The 21840-nt window shown below is 45.1% G+C and overlaps 1 protein-coding gene across 1 annotated transcript in view; it reads right to left on the bottom strand.

Annotated features, from left to right (window-relative positions):
• The window catches only part of LOC126293514 (angiotensin-converting enzyme-like), a 222876-nt gene extending 201576 nt beyond the window's left edge, over nt 1-21300 (bottom strand). Inside the window, exon 1 of the mRNA XM_049986765.1 lies at nt 21200-21300. Coding sequence (XP_049842722.1) covers nt 21200-21300 — 101 coding nt within the window. The remainder of the gene's footprint in view (nt 1-21199) is intronic.
• Nucleotides 21301-21840: the final 540 nt, after the last annotated feature.

Below are 21840 nucleotides of genomic sequence, written 5' to 3'. Positions count from 1 at the left end.
TCCATGGCCCTTCTCCAGGTACTTAATTGTGAATTGCAGAGTAATTATGTAGACGCAGACTTGGGTAGATACCAACATGTGGACAGAGGGATAAGAAACAGGCCAAAGAGAGACACCCTTGGGTACCTTTAACAGGGCCTTTGTCCGTACCATACTAGAATGTCCTGCCCAGTGTGGATGGAGAACAAAATAACGCTCACACGGAATAATTGACACAGAAAGGAAAATACTAAGAACAGCGATGAAAATGAACTCCAGGACCAGCACTGAAATTGTTTACAGAAATATAAGAATAAATCTTGTAAGGACAAGGCGTCTAGAACTAATTGCAAAATCAGGTGCCAACAGACACCATGAACTGAATTCCACGAGTACACAAGGTGCAGAATTTAGATACCGTACAAAGAAATACCAGCATCCGCCGAAAATCGTGGACACCTGCATTACAACTCTCACGCAGACGAGAACCGCAGGCGTAGGCGAGGAGAAAACGAAACACGTTTTAACTGTACTGGAGAGTTAAATTGACAATTAATAGAGATTCTCAGTCCGCACGAAATAATACTCGTGTGTATTTCGGGAATAACTGGCTCGGTGCCTTGTCTTCGCGATCGTGTCAACTTCGAATTTCTGAAGAGTGCCTGTGTTGAAATTTCCTGGCAGATTAAAACTGTGTGCCCGACCGAGACTCGAACTCGGGCAAGTGTTCTACCAACTGAGCTACCGAAGCACGACTCACGCCCGGTACTCAAAGCTTTACTTCTGCCAGTACCTCGTCTCCTACCTTCCAAACTTTACAGAAGCTCTCCTGCGTACCACGCAGAACTAGCACTCCTGAAAGAAATGATATTGCGGAGACATGGCTTAGCCACAGTCTGGGGGATGTTTTCAGAATGAGATTTTAACTCTGCAGAGCACTTGCCCGCGAAAGGCAAAGGTCCGGAGTTCGAGTCTCGGTCGGGCACACAGTTTTAATCTGCCAGGAAGTTTCATATCAGCGCACACTCCGCTGCAGAGTGAAAATCTCATTCTAGTGCCTGTGTTGTTCGCACTAGTAAATCAGAATTTACAAATCAAATAGCAAGCAAGTTCTGAATAATTACTACAATTCGAAGCGAACTTAGTGGGACAGCATGCAATCAGGCCTATCCGCACTTCCACTGAACCTTCAATAAGAGACCGAGGGTGTTACAGGGCTGGCTGGCTCTGAGCACTGTGGGACTCAACATCTGAGGTCATCAGTCCCCTAGAACTTAGAGGTACTTAAACCTAACTAACCTAAGGACATCACACAACACTTTACAGATCGCGACTAGGAGGAGGAAAGGAGAACAACGAGGTATGTCAGATAAAAGATGGATATTGGTGTACAACAGTAACTTCTTTTCCAAACTGATTACTTCATACATCATTATTGCACGTTTCCTGATACCCTACCCGGCACAGTGGAGCAACTCGGCGTGGCAGGGACTGAAGAAGTCGTTGGAAGTCCCCTGTACAAGTACTGAGCCATTCTGCATCCATAATTGCGCAAGCGTTGCCGGTGCAGGATTCTGTGCAGAAGCTGGCGTCTACACGATGTTCTGTGGGGGCTCACGTTGGACGATCTGGTTGGCCAAATCCTTTGCTCGAATCGAACAATTGTGGCCCAGTGACATGTCTGGGAACAATAAGACGATGAATGGTTGCAAATGGTCTCCACGTAGCCGAATATAACCATTTCGAGTCAATGATCCATTCATCTGAACCAGAGCACCCAGTCCATTCCATGTAAACACAGACCACACTATTATGGAAGCACCAGCAGCTTGCACAGTGGCTTGTTGACAGCTTGGGTTGTGGGATCTGCGACACACGGGAGCCCTACCATCAGCTCCGACCAACTGAAGTCGCGACTCATCTGACCAAGCTACGGTTTTCAGTCCTCTAGAGACCAACCGACACGGCCACGGGCCCAGGAGAGGCTCTGCAGGCGATGTCATGCTGTTAGCAACGCCAACTGCGAGGTTGTCTGCTGCCAGAGCTCAGTGCCACCGGTTTCACCGCACGTCCCACATTGGTTCCTGCAGTTATGTTACACAGTGTTGCTTGTCTGTTAGCACTAACAAAATGGTTCAAATGGCTCTGAGCACTATGAGACTTAACATCTGAGGTCATCAGTCCCCTGCTTAACTACTTAAACCTAACTAACCTAAGGACATCACACACGTCCATGCCTGAGGCAGGAATCAAAAATGCGACCGTAGCGGTCGAGCGGCGTGGTTCCAGACTGAAGCGCCTAGAACCCCTCAGCCACACCGGCCAGCTAGCACTAACAGTTCTACGCAAATGTCGCTGCTCTCGGTTGTTAAGTGAAGGCCATCGATTACTGCGTTGTCTGCGGTGAGAAGTAACGCCTGAAATTTGGTATCCCGGCACACTCTTGACACAGTGAATCTCGGAGTAATGAATTCCCTAACGATTTCAGAAACTTCCATGCGTCTAATTCCAAGTACCATTCCGCATTCAAAGTTTACTACCCGTCTTTTCCTTAGTTCGGCCTTAATCACGTTTGAGACATTTTCACGTGAAGCACCTGAGTAGAAATGACAACTGCGCTAATGCTCTGCCCTTTTATACCTTGTGTGCGCGATACCACCGCCATATGTAATACGCATATCGCCACCCCAGACTACACGTTTGTTTTACAATAGCATATTTACAGTTCTCCATCTACATTTATACTCCGCAAGCCACCCAACGGTGTGTGGCGGAGGGCACTTTACATGCCACTGTCATTACCTCCCTTTCCTGTTCCAGTCGCGTATGGTTCGCGGGAAGAAGGACTGCCGGAAACCCTCCGTGCGCGCTCGAATCTCTGTAATTCTACATTGGTGATCTCCTCAGGAGGTATAAGTAGGGGGAAGCAATATATTCGATACCTCATCCAGAAACGCACCATCTCGAAACCTTGACAGCAAGCTACACTGCGATGCAGAGCGCCTCTCTGGCAGAGTCTGCCACTTGAGTTTGCTAAACGTCTCCGCAACGCTATCACGCTTACCAAATAACCCTGTGACGAAACGCGCCGCTCTTGTTTGGATCTTTTCTATCTCCTCCGTCAACCCGACCTGGTACGGATCCCACACTGATGAGCAATACTCAAGTACAGGTAAAACGAGTGTTTTGTAAGCCACCTCCTTTGTTGATGGACTGCATTTTCTGATGACTTTCCTAATGAATCTCAACATGGCACCCGCCTTACCAACAATTAACTTTATATGATCATTCAAATTCACATCGTTCCGCTTGCATATTCTCAGATATTTTACGGACGTAACTGCTACCAGTATTTGTTCTGCTATCATATAATTATACAATAAAGGATCCTTCTTTCTAGTTAGACTACTGTATTTGCTCTAAAAATAGTTTTAATAAAACGCGAAGAGAAACAGAAAATTACTAAAATGCCGTTATAACCTACCAGAAAATGAAGGTCAAGATGAAGGAAATGACAAAGTAATAGCTAAATTCTAAACAAGGTGAAGCAGAAGATGGTAAGAAATAAAACAAGATCAAAACCAAGAGATCCTTGCTGAAGTGTTAGGGAGGTTTCCGTCAGCAGTAGGGAAAAAGCTACAGTCAGTAATCACACATCCACACGAAAAGAAGCGATAACTAAACAGTAGGTACTCAGAGTTGTAGGAAAATACTACTAATGAAATAAAATGTGTGGTTCATGGTGTGGGTTCCTGTAGTCATGTCCTAGTTCATGAACCACGGGCAACGTATGAGTGGCCAAGCAAGTGGTCCCGACAGTCGGGATACCAGATACTTTGGAATAAGGCTGGGCATATCGAACATATTCTGAGCCGTGGTCACCTTTGTGCTCAGACGGCAAAGACTACCAAATCCACCGGTTAGTCCCTCAGCCGTTAGGAATAAAACCCAATGGGACTCGGGGCAAGTAAGGCTAGCAACCTGCTTCCCTGGTACTTTAAATATGATGCTGTGCCCCTGATACTTTAAATATAATGCTGGCAACAATCAGAGCAAAATGCCTCGGACCTTTGGAGGTGACGGAGTCCCACCTCTAACTGACAAACCAGGGAATCCTAAGATACGACTTGGCAAACAAATGGTAATGAGATGGGGGGCTATTAATATCAATGGGGGCTACTCTGGGAAGAAGGTAGAGCTGGCAGAGGCTGCAAGTAAGATGGGGCTGGACGTTTTAGCTGTTAGTGACATTCGGGTAAGGGGGGTGAGAAAGAAGAGGAAGTGGGAGAATACAAGGTCTATCTGTCAGGAGCCAAAGCAGGAATAGCACAATGGGGTGTAGGGCTTTACATCAGGAAAGAAATGGAACCCAGCGTAGTTGCAATAAGGTATTTAAATGAACGACTGATAGGGATAGATTTGACAGTGTCTAGCAAGAAAATTAGGATTGTGTCAGTATATTAATATTGTGAAGGGACAGATCGAGATAAGATGGATAGTTTTTATGAGGCACTCAGTGATGTAGATGTTAGAGTAAAGGACAAGGACAGTGTTCTGCTTATGGGTGATTTTAACGCCAGGATTGGAAATCGAACAGAAGGGTATGAAAAGGTTATGGGTAAATTTGGAGAGGATATGGAGGCCAACAGGAACGGAAAACAACCCTTGGATTTCTGTGCCAGTATGGGCTTAGTAATCACGAACTCCTTTTTTAAACATAAGAACATTCGCCGGTATACTTGGGAAAGCACGGGAACCAGATCTGTCATTGACTGTATAATAACAGATCAGGAATTCAGGAAGGCTGTGAGGGACACACGTGTATTCATGGGATTCTTTGATGACACTAATCATTATTTAATCTGCAGTGAAGCTGGGATTGTGAGGCCGAAAGTGAAGGAGGTCAGGTCCACATGTAGGAGGATAAGAGTGGAGAAACTTCAGGATAAGGAAATCAGGTACAAGTACATAACAGCGATCTCAGAAAGGTACCAGTTAGTTGAATGTAGTCAATTACAGTCATTTGAAAAGGAATGGACAAGGGATAGGGACACAATACTAGAAGTGGCTAAATAATGTCTTGGAACAGTAGTGTGTAAAAGTAGGATGAAGCAAACAGCTTGGTGGAATGACACAGTCAAGGCAGCCTGTAAAAGGAAAAAGAAGGCATATCAAAAATGGCTACATACTAGAACTCAGGTAGACAGAGAAAGTTATGTTTAAGAAAGAAACAAAGCCAAACAGATAATTGCAGCATCCAAGAAGAAATCGTGGGAAGACTTTGGAAACAGGTTGGAGACTATGGGTCAAGCTGCTGGAAAACCATTCTGGAGTGTAATTAGCAGTCTTCGAAAGGGAGGTAAGAAGGAAATGATAAGTATTTTGGACAGGTCAGGAAAACTGCTGGTGAATCCTGTGGATGCCTTGGGCAGATGGAGGGAATATTTTGAAGTGTTGCTTAATGTAGGTGAAAATACAATCAGCAATGTTTCAGATTTCGATGTAGAATGGGATAGGAATGATGATGGAAATAGGATCAAATTTGAGGAAGTGGAGAAAATGGTCAATAGACTGCAGTGCAATAAAGCAGCTGGGGCGGGTGAAATTACGTCGGAACTCATCAAATACAGTGGAATGTTAGGTCTTAAATGGCTACACAGGAAAATTGAAATGGCCTGGGAGTCGGAACAGGTTCTATCAGACTGGACAAAAGCAGTAATCACCCCAATCTTTGAACATGGAAACAGAAAAGATTGTAACAACTACAGAGGTATCTCTTTAATCAGCGTTGTGGGTAAAATCTTCTCACGTATTGTTGGAAGGAAAGTGCGAGTATTAGTTGAGGACCAATTGGATGAAAATTAGTGAGAGTTTAGGCCTCTTAGGGGTTGTCAGGACCAGATCTTTAGCTTACGGCAAATAATGGATAAGTGTTATGAGTGGAACAGGGAATTGTATCTATGCTTTATAGATCTAGAAAAGGCATATGACCGGGTTCCTAGGAGGAAGTTATTGTCTGTTCTACGAGATTATGGAATAGGAGGCAAACTTTTGCAAGCAAGTAAAGATCTTTACATAGACAGTCAGGCAGCAGTTAGAGTTGACGGTAAATTGAGTTCATGGTTCAGAGTAGTTTCAGGGGTAAGACAAGGCTGCAACCTGTCTCCACTGTTGTTCATATTATTTATGGATCATATGTTGAAAACAATAGACTGGCTGGGTGAGATTAAGATATGTGAACACAAAGTAAACAGTCTTGCATATGCGGATGACTTAGTTGTGATGGCAGATTCGATTGAAAGTTTGGAGAGTAATATTTCAGAGCTAGATCAGAAATGTAAGGACTATGGTATGAAGATTAGCATCTCCAAAACGAAAGTAATGTAAGTGGGAAAGAAATATAAACGGATTGAGTGCCAAATAGGAGGAACAAAGTTAGAACAGGTGGAAGGTTTCAAGTACTTAGGATGCATATTCTCACAGGATGGCAACATAGTGAAAGAACTGGAATCGAGGTGTAGCAAAGCTAATGTACTGAGCGCTCAGCTACGATCCCTCTTCTCCAAGAAGGAAGTCAGTACCGAGACTAAGTTATCTGTACATCGTTCAATCTTTCGTACAACTTTGTTGTATGGGAGCGAAAGCAGGGTGGATTCAGGTTTCCTTATCAGCAAGGTTGAGGTTACGGATATGAAAGTAGCTAGGATGATTGCAGGTACTAGTAGATGGGAACAATGGCAGGAGGGTGTCCACAATGAGGAAATCAAAGAAAAACTGGGAATGAACTCTATAGATGTAGCAGTCAGGGCGAACAGGCTTAGATGGTGGGGTCATGTTACACGCATGGAAGAAGCAAGGTTACCCAAGAGACTCATGGGTTTAGCAGTAGAGGGTAGGAGGAGTCGGGGCAGACCAAGGAGAAGGTACCTGGATTCGGTTAAGAATGATTTTGAAGTAATAGGTTTAACATCAGAAGAGGCACTAATGTTAGCACTGAACAGGGGATCATGGAGGAATTTTACAAGTGGGGGCTATGCTCCAGACTGAACGCTGAAAGGCATAATCAGTCTTAAATGATGATGATGATGATGATGATGATAAAATGTGTCCTCCACAGTGTAAGATACCACAGAGCAATAGGATCTGCATGAGCCGGCTTCTACCAGTCTGGCGAAAAAAAAAAAAAAAATCATAAGGCACGCCGTGGGAGATGCGATAGCGTTACGATATTCAGGCTGTAGTAACACTGCATCGAAGTTACCCGACAGGTGGTTTCGACTTCACAAATGTCCAAAAATATGTCACATCGGAACAAGTTGGCTTTACTTTGGTTAGTGTTTTGTTTTCATTTCTGAAATAAGTTGCCTTCATTTTAGTTTCAGCAACCTAATTCTTCCACTTCCTGCTCTCTTAGAATTTATGGCCCCATTAACGCCCCTCCACCTCTCCCCTCCCTTCTGCACACACATACAACCACCAGCAGATTTGTAACCGGTGCAGAACTTACATTCTGTAGGGAAACATTACGAGGAACAGGATTTCAGGCAGTGAAATAAATCAGTGGTGAAGGTTGAAAGGGCCGGGCCGGGACTCGAACCAGGATGCTGCGCTTCCTCAGAAGCTTGCCTCAACCGCCTCATGCATTCGGACACGCTTCACGGCCGGCCCGGATTCTCAACCTGTCACGCTAAAGTGGCGCCCGCACCCATTACAGCCACTGCTCGTACCATTCACTAAGTGCCTCCGGGTTTCGGAAGAAATTGTGCAACCCCACTGAAAGTACCTAGAACCGTCCTCTCTAGCATATACAGCACGTCACCTAAAACATGCACCGCAAATACTGCGGAAATGGAAAGTGCTACTTATGTGCGGCTTTCACAGATTGGATTGGTAGTCAGGGGCTCGTACTGTTACCAACAGAGAAATTTTAATAATACGTTATGTATTCTTACGTAAACACACACTTCTTGAATTGGAACAAGGCCTACTGACATTAAAAAACTGAAAGTGGGGTAAATTAGAATGTTAGTGCTGTTTGCTGGAGGTGTCTAGTGCGAGTCTTCTCGAGATGTTGTACTTTGAAAAGTTTCCGCACCAACATTTCTCTGTGCCGTTCAAGCTGCGTAGCTGCTCGGTACGACGACGTCACGCTTGCCTACAGTGTTCTTGGGGGTTCCTCGCGCGCACTGCGACGTGGAGGCAGTATCAGGCGTGCCAACTCTCCCAATTTTTCCTTCTTCCTCCCCATCTCCTGACAGTGAAGACCGATCTCCCGATTTTCAGAGCAGTTTCAATGCCTTCCTTTCTATCTGAAAATCCTGCGCCTTCGATATATTGGTGGATGACAAGGTATGGCTGCTACTTGTCTATGTTAACTTGGTAAATTGGTGCGGTGGCTGTCGGGAGAGGCAGTAGGCGTAGCTCGCGCTTCGCACCTACAAGGCAGTAAGGAACTTATCGTTGGCAGCATTCGGAGGCAAATGCATATCTTTCAACTACTGCAAATTTCCTCCGCTTCTGGTAGCACCAGCGCAGTCGTAGAGTTACCGTGGGCAAGGTGTAGTCGATAGCTGTTCCAAGCCAAGTGATTAGCATTGTTGTGTCTAAAAGGCAGTGGCCAAGTTAGGGGATTTACCCCTAAATTTAGGGGAATTAAGCTGCCTAGGGGGAAGTTAGAGAGATAAATGTTTCAGGGGCAAAAATATTCAGTGTTATTACCCTCCCCTCCCGCGCATCATTTTCCGGCCTTAGATTTTTCATAAACAGATTTCCTAATATTCTGACTAGCGAAAGTGAACACTTAGATACAGAAGTTGAAATGCTTCACTCTTAGTTATGTAACTTTCAGCTGGAGGAAACCAACTTGGCAGCAGAGAGAATTGATGTTCAGTGGGTGTTGGTAGGTCAGAAGATGGGGTTCTTCAAAATGGTAAATTTGCAAAGCTGATGCTAGGTATTTTGTCAATTCCACATAGTAAGGCGGAATGTGAGAGAATTTTTAGCACAGTTACAGAGATCAAAACTCAGTTCAGGTGCATGCTTTCAGAAACGTCTTTGGAGAAATTTTTGATTTTAAAATCAGTTCAAAAAGGCAAGTGCTTTGAGCAGAAATTTAGTTCAGAGTTTTTGAAGAAGGCTAAGTCAGCTACGGGTGTAGTGAATAAGTAACTACCGTAATCAGACAAATTCAGAGTGATAAACTATTCAGATTATTTGCTAAGCCTAACATGTACATCCTGTATAAAATTGATTTAAATTTGGGAAAGATATCTTACGGATATAAGATGCCATACAAATATGGGTTGCATTATGATTTAACAGCGATTTATACATGCAAAAACTATGCTAATGTCAAAACAGAAATCTAATATAAGTTAATTTGTTTCCTCGGATAGTAATTTCGAACTGTAGTTCTCACGAGAGTGCTTCATTTGAGTGTGTGTGAATTCAAAGAAACCTGCAGAGCTCATCATCCATATTGTTCAGAATGTTGAATGATAAATTATACAGTCTGAAGGCTCAGGTATGTCTTATTTAGTATTTACATGTAAAGAATAAAGCAAATGTAATTGCATTGTTACAGTTATTGAATTATTGCAACTTGACTCGTCTGGGATGTGTTGTAATTCACAATAGTACACCGCTAAAATTCTCCTGATTTTTCACTTTTGAAAGTTGGCATGTCTGCAGTATGTCGTGAGTGGGCGATGGGATTTACCAATGCGGATAAAGCCGACATGCTCATAGTGTATAGAGAGTGCAGGAAGAATGGAGTTCTTTCTTCTACAGTGTGTGGGACAAGATATCCCAATATATGTCAATCTCGACAGTTATTTATCAACCTATTCAACCAGTTACGTGAAAGTTGTAGTGTAACACCTAGAAAATGTAAGAGCAAGAAACAAGTGACGGCTGAAGAGCGGAAAATTAATGTTCTTGCTGCTGTTGCAGTTGGTCCGCACGTCAGAGTTCCCGCGTAATCTGGCGAGAAAGTGGCACGAGTCAGGCAAGCCCTACACATTCTCCATCGACATAGGCTCCATCCCTGTCACATCTCTCCCAGCTAGAGCTACATGGAAGCGATTACGATAATCGTGTTAACTTCTGTACATGGGCATTAAGAGAGGATACTCCAGATTTATCATGTATCTTGCTTAGTGATGAAGCCACATTTACCGGTGATGGCCAGGTAAATCGCCAGTGCACACGTGTGAGCCGTCAGCTCACTGGCCCGTTTTTCATAGACGGAGCACTGAACGTGTATAAGTGTCGCAGCGAACTAACAGACGATCTTCCATGGACGCTAGAACATGTTTCTCTGCAGAGTAGGAGGAATGTATGGTACTAACATGATAGCTGTCCACCGCATAGTGCACGAAGCTCTACACCACGTCTTCACGAATTGTTTCCAAATCGTTGGAACGGACGCTGTGGACCTGTACCATCGCCAGCCCTGTCCCAGGATTTTGACGCCTGTAGACCTTTTTTCTGTAGGGGAACAGAGTGGCTGTCTACAAAGACATACCAAGTACAGCCGTTGATATGGCTGTAGTACTGTAGCCTGCTCAGACATCTCCGCTGAAATGTTAGCACGTGTGGAGCCGTCATTCTATACCAGACTGGAAGTGTGTTCTGCCGCTGTCAGTGGTCATCTTGAACACAACCTGTGATGATAAATTGTCTGGTTACTGGTCAGACTGCAGATGATCCGTGTATGCAGTTGTCCTGGTATTTAGTGTGTGCTACCACAGGTACTGTACGAGTGTCAGTGTTGGAACTTTTCAAAATACGAAATCTCGTGAAGGAAAAACACTAAGGTCCTCCAACGAACACCACTGACATTCCAACTTACCCTACTTTTAGTGCCAGGAGGCATTGTTCCATTTAAACAGTGTATGTTTGCACAAAGTATCTTTACAATCTGTTGGTTGCGAACAGCTTGAGTCCTCGACTACCAATCCACTCCGTGAAAAGCGCACGTGAATAGCACTTTCCATTCCGCAGCTGCACATGTCCGACAACACACGGCACACACAAATTCCGCAGAAAATTATTTGCTTTGGGGAAGAGAGTTCTTTGTTTCATACCTGTTGTTTTGACGTTACCTAGTTTTTGGTAACTCTTCTGATCGATTATTTTGGATTTTATGCATAGTGGATGCTGTTGAACTCCGTGACTGATCCCCTACAGCAGGGCTTCCCAACCTTTTCAGTTGGCGAACCGCTTCTTCAGTCGAAAATCCACGGCGGACCCCTAGTCAGACAAGAGCACAGTAACTTTGAATTTCAGAGCGAAAGCCATGGGAACTGGAATCTTCTTAATGCAAGTGCCATGTTCCAAATGACCCCCCCCCCCCCCCTCAAAGTATCAATAGTCTTTCGTTTAGAGATGAATGAAAAGAACTTGAAGGTCAATAATCGACTAATGAAATAGGTAGTGCACTGGCAAAGCAAGTTTAACATTTAATGGTGCCTGGAGCACTGTGATTGGTCGACAAAGCTCGCTCCGCTCATGCGTAAAAGGTATCAGTACATCAAGCGCCGTGCGCCGGCGCACAAACGACCCCCGTATTGTTGCGAAACAGTCGATCAGAGAAGCCGCATTCTCCGGCACTAAACTGTGTATGCGTTCTCACTTAGGAACCGCGAAGGCTGTTTGGGAATAAGACCTGAAGTAAAAGTACACACGTTTTTCACACGAAAAAAGTGATGAATTTGGTTTTCACATTTTTATTCAATAATTTTACGCATTATTTTACACGATTTGGTGAAACGTGGCCGCGGACCCCCTAGAAAGAGCCGGCGGACCACACGTTGGTAAGCCCTGCCTTATAGGGTGAATGAAAAATTGCCGCTACCTGTCACAGTTGTGGACAGTACTGGCTGCCTAATTCCTCGCACAGCCGGGCCCCAGACTTCAGACTCGCCTGGCCGCTCTCATTTGCGACGCAGCAGCACGCCTTAGCTAAGTGGCGGCGGCCTCGGCAAGTTTCGGACACCGGAAGCGCCGCCGTCGTCAGGTTAGCGAAGTGGGCACACGCCGACACCGGGGAAGGGAAGGCAGGCGAAAGGAGTGGAGTGGAGTAGAGTGGACAGCGGCCGGTGACAAGCAGGCAGGCAGGGGGGGAGAAAGAGACCAGCGCAGCGGCCTGCCCGGCTATTACGTGAGTCAGCCGGAGAAAGCCGTCCGGCCAGAGCAAGGCAGGACGCCAACACAGCCACAGCCACAGCCACAGCCACACACATTCCGTACCGCGGCGTGCCGGGCGGCTGGTTTTGCATACCGTACGCATTCGTCACTGACTAACGAGTATTCCAAGGGACTATGTAACGTTCCATTACTGTCGAAGACTTCGTTACTTCCTGAACAACTCTTTACTGCCCGAAACATTTCGTTACTCTTTTTGTCTAGATCGCAAACTTTTTTTTAAAAAAATAAAATTACCGTTTTCGGCAAAGCTACAGCCATCTGCAGAATCTACATTAAAGGTCGAATAATGTGTATCACTAGCTACTACAGTGTTGTTGTTGTTGTTGTTGTTGTTGTTGTCTTCAGTCCTGAGACTGGTTTGATGCAGCTCTCCATGCTACTCTATCCTGTGCAAGCTGCTTCATCTCCCAGTACCTACTGCAACCTACATCCTTCTGAATCTGCTTAGTGTACTCATCTCTCGGTCTCCCTCTACGATTTTTACCCTCCACGCTGCCCTCCAACGCTAAATTTGTGATCCCTTGATGCCTCAAAACATGTCCTACCAACCGATCCCTTCTTCTAGTCAAGTTGTGCCACAAACTTCTCTTCTCCCCAATCCTATTCAATACCTAGCTACTACAGTAAGAGATTAAAAACAAATGACAGTAGTTCTAACAAAAAGACAATATAAATCTCATTTTGATACACTGCAACAATTCACGACATGTAAGAACAATTGGAGTTGAAACTCCCATGCGTGCTTCAACCACCCGTATTCCAAGATGCTACTCCGGGTGGGTGTGAAATGAATGTGCGCAAAGGAAAATACTCAACGCGAAAACGAAGATTTGGTCCCATCTGACTACCCCCTGACGCAGATCTTCGGATCTCTTAATGGTGATATTATCAGCTCCTTTCTCTTTAGCACGTAAATGAATAATTAAGGAAACTAGTAACTACAAAGTGATAAATGCTGTTTCCACTTATACCTTTGTTGTACGTTAAAACCCCGTTATATATTACAAATGTTTATGTTTCAATGTCCAATGGACATAAATAGATACAAATGAATGTCCTAACTAATATGACTGATCAATTGCCCAGATCTGCCACTTTTTATAGCTACGCGATCTAATATAAATAACGCGAGATCACTGACATCATCTACGTACCAAACACTTTCAAAGATGATCTACAGTGGTGTGCAACGTGATCACAGTTGTTTAGCTTTATAGCCCTAATAAGTAAAAGCAATTAGCAATATCACCGTATGTACTGCGTCCTGTGTGTCGGAGTCATGGTTCTCGTACGCGTCTGCCATGACGGAAGAATTACAGCCAATACATAGGGTGTTTCAAAAATGACCGGTATATTTGAAACGGCAATACAAATTAAACGAGCAGCGATAGAAATACACCGTTTGTTGCAATATGATTGGGACAACAGTACATTTTCAGGCAGACAAACTTTCGAAATTACTTACAGTAGTTACAATTGTCAACAACAGATGGCGCTGCGGTCTGGGAAACTCTATAGTACGATATTTTCCACATATCAACCATGTGTAGCAATAATATGGCGTAGTCTCTGAATGAAATTACCCGAAACCTTTGACAACGTGTCTGGCGGAATGGCTTCACATGCAGATGAGATGTACTGCTTCAGCTGTTCAATTGTTTCTGGATTCTGGCGGTACACCTGGTCTTTCAAGTGTCCCCACAGAAAGAAGTCACAGGGGTTCATGTCTGGCGAATAGAGAGGCCAATCCACGCCGCCTCCTGTATGTTTCGGATAGCCCAAAGCAATCACACGATCATCGAAATATTCATTCGGGAAATTAAAGACGTCGGCCGTGCGATGTGGCCGGGCACCATCTTGCATAAACCACGAGGTGTTCGCAGTGTCGCCTAAGGCAGTTTGTACCGCCACAAATTCACGAAGAATGTCCAGATAGCGTGACCCAGTAATCGTTTCGGATCTGAAAAATGGGCCAATGATTCCTTTGGAAGAAATGGCGGCCCAGACCAGTACTTTTTGAGGATGCAGGGACGATGGGACTGCAACATGGGGCTTTTCGGTTCCCCATATGCGCCAGTTCTGTTTATTGACGAAGCCGTCCAGGTAAAAATAAGCTTCGTCAGTAAACCAAATGCTACCCACATGCATATCGCCGTCATCAATCCTGTGCACTATATCGTTAGCGAATGTCTCTCGTGCAGCAATGGTAGCGGCGCTGAGGGGTTGCCGCGTTTGAATTTTGTATGGATAGAGGTGTAAACTCTGGCGCATGAGACGATACGTGGACGTTAGCGTCATTTGGACCGCAGCTGCAGCACGGCGAACGGAAACCCGAGGCCGCTGTTGGATCACCTGCTGCACTCGCTGCGCGTGGCCCTCTGTGGTATCCGTACGCGGTCCCCCTACCTTTCCAGCACGTTCATCCGTCACGTTCCCAGTCCGCTGAAATTTTTCAAACAGATCCTTTATTGTATCGCTTTTCGGTCCTTTGGTTACATTAAACCTCCGTTGAAAACTTCGCCTTGTTGCAACAACACTGTGTTCTAGGCGGTGGAATTCCAACACCAGAAAAATCCTCTGTTCTAAGGAATAAACCATGTTGTCCACAGCACACTTGCACGTTGTGAACATCACACGCTTACAGCAGAAAGACGACGTACAGAATGGCGCACCCAGAGACTGCGTTGTTTTCTATATCTTTCACATCACTTGCAGCGCCATCTGTTGCTGAAAATTGTAACTACTCTAATTTCGAAAGTTTGTCCGCCTGAAAATGTACTGTTGTCCCAAGCATATTGCAACAAACGGTGTATTTCTATCGCTGCTCGTTTAGGTTTTATTCCCAAGGACGAAGTTATGGTAACGTCTTAACGTGAGTATAGACAGAGGAAATGCTCTCAAACACTGAACGCTGCGCACTCAACGACGACTCCCTACCCGGAGGCGAAGTCCAGAACACGGGCACTCGAAACAGGAGACCTCTTTCTCTCCACTGCTGGCTTCCCAGCAAAGCTCGGCTACCCTCCCTAGCAACTGCAGAAGGCGAGTCATATTCTCGAAACCACGGAATGTTCTCCTTCTCTCTAGATCCTTCCGAACGCCGACCAACCATATTTTAGTCTCCTGTCGTCCAGCGCTGGAAGTTTGCAAGGATATACCTATCCCTGTTAATTAGGAATTCATACAATGGCACTCTTCTCGGAGTAAACATTGTCGGAAATAACGTAGCCTTCGTGATTTCCGAGGTAACACTTCCTCGTTCCCCTCTGCTGCGTCCAAGGTTTTCAGAGTTTCTGGCTCTCCTTCTGGCCGACCTAACAAAGCGGCCACCAGCCGCCATTCTGCTGTGCTTCAGCGCTCAGGTGCCCCGACCGTCCGTCTTCGGCTACTTCCTATTTATAGCACGACCAGCACACCTGTGTGGATTTTTCCACCCAGGGCCCGAGTTACGTCTGCCGTTTCATTTCCACTGGCGTTCCAATCTCTACTAGTATACGCAATCATTCATTACGCCATTTTGATAATAAAGACACTCCATCACCTTTCATGCAATAAGCGTTAACAACTATTTACAAGGTGTACGTGACAGCCAGCCGGAGAGGACGAGCGGTTCTAAGCTCTACAGTCTGCAACCGCGCGACCGCTACGGTCGCAGGTTTGAATCCTGATTCGGGCATGGATGTGTGTGATGACCTTACATTACTTGGGTTTAAGTAGTTCTAACTTCTAGGGGACTGATGACCTCAGAAGTTGAGTCCCATAGTGCTCAGAGCCATTTGGACCATTTTTGTACGTGACAATGTCTGTCCTCTTTAAATATTCATACATCCGATGCACAACCTATCAAAGGATACCTAATTCCAGATGTAAATCATGGCAAAGTATGGAGACGAGAGCTTGTAAGGTGCGACACTATAGCCACCTTACAATATATGAGATGCACGGCGATCCTAGAGGTCGCTGAAGCATACATAACGTACACACACAATTGCACAAAGTAATTAAAAGGTAGTTCATTTAAAAGTACAAATCTTTAAAATATCAGTTGTATATAATAAAGCAAGGTATTAAAAAAATTTAACCATACGAAAAATATATTCGGTTTGTGGCAGCTTAAACCTGATCAGAATTTCACAGAATGTTCACTGAATAAAAACTGATTATACAAATCTCCTTTCTACACAGACACACATGAGAGAGAGAGAGAGAGAGAGAGAGAGAGAGAGAGAGAGAGAGAGAGAGAGAGAGAGAATGGGCGTAATCAAGTTTCGGTTTGCCGCTGCAGTTTTGATTGGGCAGCTCTGCCTGAACACATTTGGCGCGCAATAACTCTAAATTCCACGTCGGAGGTTTGCAACTTTACTCGTTTACTTCAGAAATGAATTAGCGTGTTAAATATTTATCCGCTAAGCATGCAAGCGAGAAAAAGCTTAGAACGGTTTGCAATTATGCTTAAAGATCGTTCGAAGTCGGTAAGTGCTTCCATTATCAGACACTGCACTGATCTACTTTGAGTTACTTGCGTTCCGTTTTAAACAAAAACTAGATGTCACGCATCTCAATGTTTATAAGGTTTTATCTAGTGATCTATATGTCGTCTAATGATAAAAATTTGCCGGCACATTCACGTGTGGAAAATGTGTTGCGAATGCAATTAATAGTAAAGCAGCAATAAATTAAAACAACTTGCCTGACTCTTGTTTTACTAAATGAACAGTCAAAATGTTGTATGCGATAACCTTTTTTACTTGCGCCATTTTGTCGGGTGCGTAAGCGAGATAAAGTTCCCTAAAGGTTTGGAATTATGTTAGTTTATCGGAAGTTCTGATTCTCACATACTGGATGCATATAGTCTGCTATCTGCGTGTGGTTAGCTAGCTGTCTCAAGACATAAACGTACTCTGTGACTACTATTTGCGTGTTTGTTAAGCCTTTAACGTAAGATTGGAACAGTTAATGGGTCTACTATGACAGCATTTCCCGCATGAACCACCGACCTAGTCGTAGGTAGGGAGGCGTGCGTGCCTCAGCGATACAGATAGCCGTACCGTAGGTGCAGCCACAAAGGAGGGGTATCTGTTGAGAGGCCAGACAAACGTGTGGTTCCTGAAGAGGGGCAGCAGCCTTTTCAGTAGTTGCAGGGGCAACAGTCTGGATGATTGACTGATCTGGCCTTACAACACTAACCAAAACGGCCTTGCTGTGCTGGTACTGCGAACGGCTGAAAGCAAGGGGGAAACTACAGCCATAATTTTTCCCGAGAACATGCAGCTTTAGTGCATGCTTAAATGATGATGGCGTTCTCTTGGGTAAAACATTCCGCAGGTAAAACATTCCGCAGGTAAAACATTCCGCAGGTAAAACATTCCGCAGGTAAAACATTCCGCAGGTAAAACATTCCGCAGGTAAAACATTCCGCAGGTAAAACATTCTGCAGGTAAAACATTCCGCAGGTAAAACATTCCGCAGGTAAAACATTCCGCAGGTAAAACATTCCGCAGGTAAAACATTCCGCAGGTAAAACATTCCGCAGGTAAAACATTCCAAAAGTAAAATATTCCAAAAGTAAAATATTCCCCATTCGGGTCTCCGTGCGAGACTACTCACGAGGGAAAAAAAGGCGATCTGTGGGTCGTAGCGTGGAATGTAAGATCCCTTAATCGGGCAGGTACGTTAAAAAATTTAGAAAGTGAAATGGACAGACTGAAGTTAAAGTGGGAATTAGTGTGCCGGAGGAAGTGATATGTTGTCCGATTCTTCCCGAAAGCGCTGTCTCGAAATTTCAGTGCTAAATCTCTCCGTAATGCACGGTGCCCCTTCCTTCGCCGATGAGTTACATTTCTTACGAATCTGAATCTATCATCTGCTGCTTCTACTGCCTGCTTTACGTGGACGTTTCACTTAAGGTGGCTGTGGATAGCACCGCCCAGATATTTTATGGTGGCTGCTGCTTCCGGCAATTTGTCATTAATAGCATAGTTGTGCAGTCGCGGACGTCTTTTCTTATGTATGCGCAATATGTTACATTTATTTTCGTTCAGGATCAACTGCCAGAGCCTGCGCCAATCATCAGTTCTCTGCAGGTCGTTCTGCTAGTGGATAGTGCCTCTTGGCGTTGCCACTCCAGTACAGACAAAGGCATCATCCGCGAACGGCCTGAAAGAGTATTCGCGCTGTCTGTTACATCATTTATTATACACTGTAAACAGTAACGGTCCTATCGCACCTCCTTGCGGTACTCCGGGAATTATTTCTGTCGATTTTGTTCAGTTTGGAGCGACATGTTGTGTTCTGTCTGCAAGGAAGCCTTGAATCCAGTAGCAAATATTGTCCGACACTCGATACGCTCGTACTTTTTTCACTGAACGGCAATGCGGGAGGGTGTGAAACGTCTTCCGGAAGTGAAGGAACATGGCGTCTACCCCAGCGCAGATGTCTAGAGTGCTATGGATCTCACCGAGGAACGCAGCGAGTTGAGTTCTCTAAGATCTCCCTTTGCGAAACCCACGTGATTTTTATAGGGGAAATTTTTAGTCTCCAAAAACGTCATAACAACGAGGTGTTAGGTGAGAAATGAAGGAGTGAAGCAAATAGTTGAAGAGAATCCTTGCAGAGCGGGACAGGAACATCGAAGCTATAATGGTGTGGGGGCTTAAATAGAATGGAAAAGAGGGGTTACCCAAGAAGACACACGAAGTGGAAATGCGAACGAAACAAGCAAGAAGACGACCGAAGGGTAGATGACAAAAAATAGAAACACCTACAGCCGTTCTTATGATTTTATTTTATTTTGTCGCTACTAGTTGCGACGCTTCATTGCGCAATCTTCAGGCTCTTCTGACGCCGTACAGGTTGATACGATCCCCATGCATAACCCATCAGTTGCCAGCATTACTGGATTCGCAGATAATCTGACGCTTACGTGTCAGCACTCCATCATCGTATCAACCTGTATCGCATCAAAACAGCCTGAAGATGACGCAATGAAGCGTCGAAACTGGTAGCGACAAAATAAAATAGAATCACAAGGACGGCTGAGGGTGTTTTTATTTTTTGTCACGATAGTAAATGGCCGTCTTCCCAGAGACGTCGCGCTAGAAGGATGGACATACAAAAGAGGGTAGATGGCTCAAAGGTGTGGTGGAAGGTGTTGAAGAAACAGGAGAGGACTGGACCAGAGGGGAAACAGGACTATATAGTATAGCGTCCCCAACGAAATAATAATAATAACACTTAAAAACAGTATTTTTGAAGGAGAGACATTGAAAAATTGAATAATGTATAGATTTTTTTATCGTGTACCAGTATTATTATAATTTCTCTGTGTAAGTTTCGAGTGCAAAGAAATATAACAAAATGACCTAAAGAGACGACAAGATACGGTCTTTTATTAATTTTTTAGTCATCTTCACTACTTCTCTTGTCTTGGTTGTGTGTAGATGGAGATCTTGTGAGTGCTGGCAAATGTAAGCACATTTGTACTAATTAATAGGTAATATATTGATTTAATATTGTTGTGCACTTTTAATTTGTAAGAGGCGATCCCGATTTCATGTCCGCCTTCCTTAAATTAGCCTGCTTTCGAGTAATTTACAGTACAACAATCGCACGGCCGATGCAGCCAACGACGCCATTACATGGCGAGATTCACTTATAAAAAATTAGCGGAAGCGAAAAACTCGCCCGCTATTAACGTAATATACATTTTTCTCCAGAACCCGCCCGTCGCTGCAGAAAATACGCAGCTTTAAGATTCGTATTTCCAGTACAACAGCCGAGAGCCAGAGCGAGGACTCCGACTACAATACAATGGTTAACGGAGGTAACAAGAAATACTCTCGCGCGTGGGTGGGCCGCAGTTGTAATTAACAACTGAAGATTTTTTATTTAAAGTGAGCTGACTAGCCGAGGGAATTAATATGAAAAGCTTATTCCATTGATCAATTTATATTCTCATGTTTTAAGATTCAGTGAGTCTAACGTTCATTAAGGTAACAAATAATTTATACTGAAGATTAATGTTGTTAAAGAAGGGGAGAACTTCACAAAATATTTTTATTAAGGCCCACCGCGTAAGTCGGTGACAATCGACATAATAATACAATACTAAATTAGGACGGCCGGCGGACGCGAGAATGGCTACGCCTATGTTCCAGCCTGGGGCTGGGAACTTGATGATGATGATGGTGATATATTCCATAATTGTTCAACAGCCTCACGTCAGCGATGTAAACTATGGCCTCTGGCACGCACCTTAGGCACGCTGGCAGAGCGCAGATTGAGAGACACGAAGATTCAGGCGCCCGACACCGCACAGTGGCCGCTCCCAGCGTTGTCGTGAGTGAGCCGTCCGGCAGCGGGATTAGGCATTTAAACACCCGTGGCGGGCAGAGCGCCTGCTTAATGGGCCGGGGAGGTCTTAAGGCGATTCCGCGGCCCGATCCGGCCTGTGTACGTGTGCGCAGTCCGGTCCCATCTGGTCTGCTCCGCTCCGCTGCGTCCGCTGCCGCCTGACGCAACCACAGCTCCGCCACACACCGCGTCGTGCTCGGAAAGCCAGCCCTACCTCTGGACGACGTCTCCGTCTGTGTCACACACACACACACACACACCTGTTACCGCCAGCTAACCACACGATCAGTCTTTACCCTCTCCAGGTGAAAGCAGACTGTGATAAAAAGATGCACACAGTCTGACGTGTGGAAGTTTGGGTCCATTCGGGGAGCTTGCACAGGTAGCCGAAGTTGCTAAGGTGACCGCTCGCGAGAAGCGGGAAGCTTAATTTCGAGTCCCGATCTGGCACAAATTTTCACCACACACAGAGCTACCGGCGGATTCCAATGCTCCAACCGGAGCCCAACAAAAGGCGAATATGCTCCTGATTATTAAGAGAGACTGACTAAAAAGTGGGGTACATGCTGCCTCTTTACCATTTCTCTGTACCTTCAAAAATGTTCCCAACATCTTTGGCACGACAACACATTCGAGCTGTTTTCAACATGCAACTTACCTTCCACTTCCACATGCTACCCTCACTGTAAATCGCCTTTGGGCCAACTCTTTCTCGCCATCTCTGTGTCTCTGCCACTGTCCCCCGCGTCGCAGCCACATTCCCCTCGGTTCTGTCCCGCTACTACTCTCTCTCATCACTGCCACTGCCTCCCTCTCACTCTCCCCCTCCTGCTGCTACCACCTCATTCCTTGCTCCCTCCTGCGGCTGTCTCTTCTCACCGTCGCCTCTCTCTTACTCATTCTCACCGCCATATACTCAGTCTCACTCACTTCCACTTTGTCTCTCTCTTCGATCCTCTCCCACTGGGACAATGTCGTTCACTTCTTTCTAGCTCTGCTCTCTCACTGTCAACTATGTACCACTGCCACTACTGGCCGCTGTGGTCGACCGGTTCTAGGCGCTTCATTCTGGAACCGCACTGCTGGTACAGTCGCAGGTTCGAATCCTGCCTAGGGCATCGATGTGTATGATGTCCTTCGGTTAGTTAGGTTTAAGTAGTTCTAAGATCTAGGGGACTGATGACCTCAATTCGTATGTCCCGTAGTGCTTGGAGCCATTTGAATTTGAGCCACTGTCACTGTTTCCCCTCGCTTTCTCACACTGCCACTGTCTCCTCCACTCTTTCTGTGACAACCACT

The sequence above is a fragment of the Schistocerca gregaria genome, chromosome 10, assembly GCF_023897955.1.
Source record: "Schistocerca gregaria isolate iqSchGreg1 chromosome 10, iqSchGreg1.2, whole genome shotgun sequence".
Lineage (NCBI taxonomy): Eukaryota > Metazoa > Arthropoda > Insecta > Orthoptera > Acrididae > Schistocerca > Schistocerca gregaria.
The sequence above is the reverse complement of the archived record's forward strand: the minus strand, read 5'-3'. Positions and strand labels throughout refer to the sequence as shown.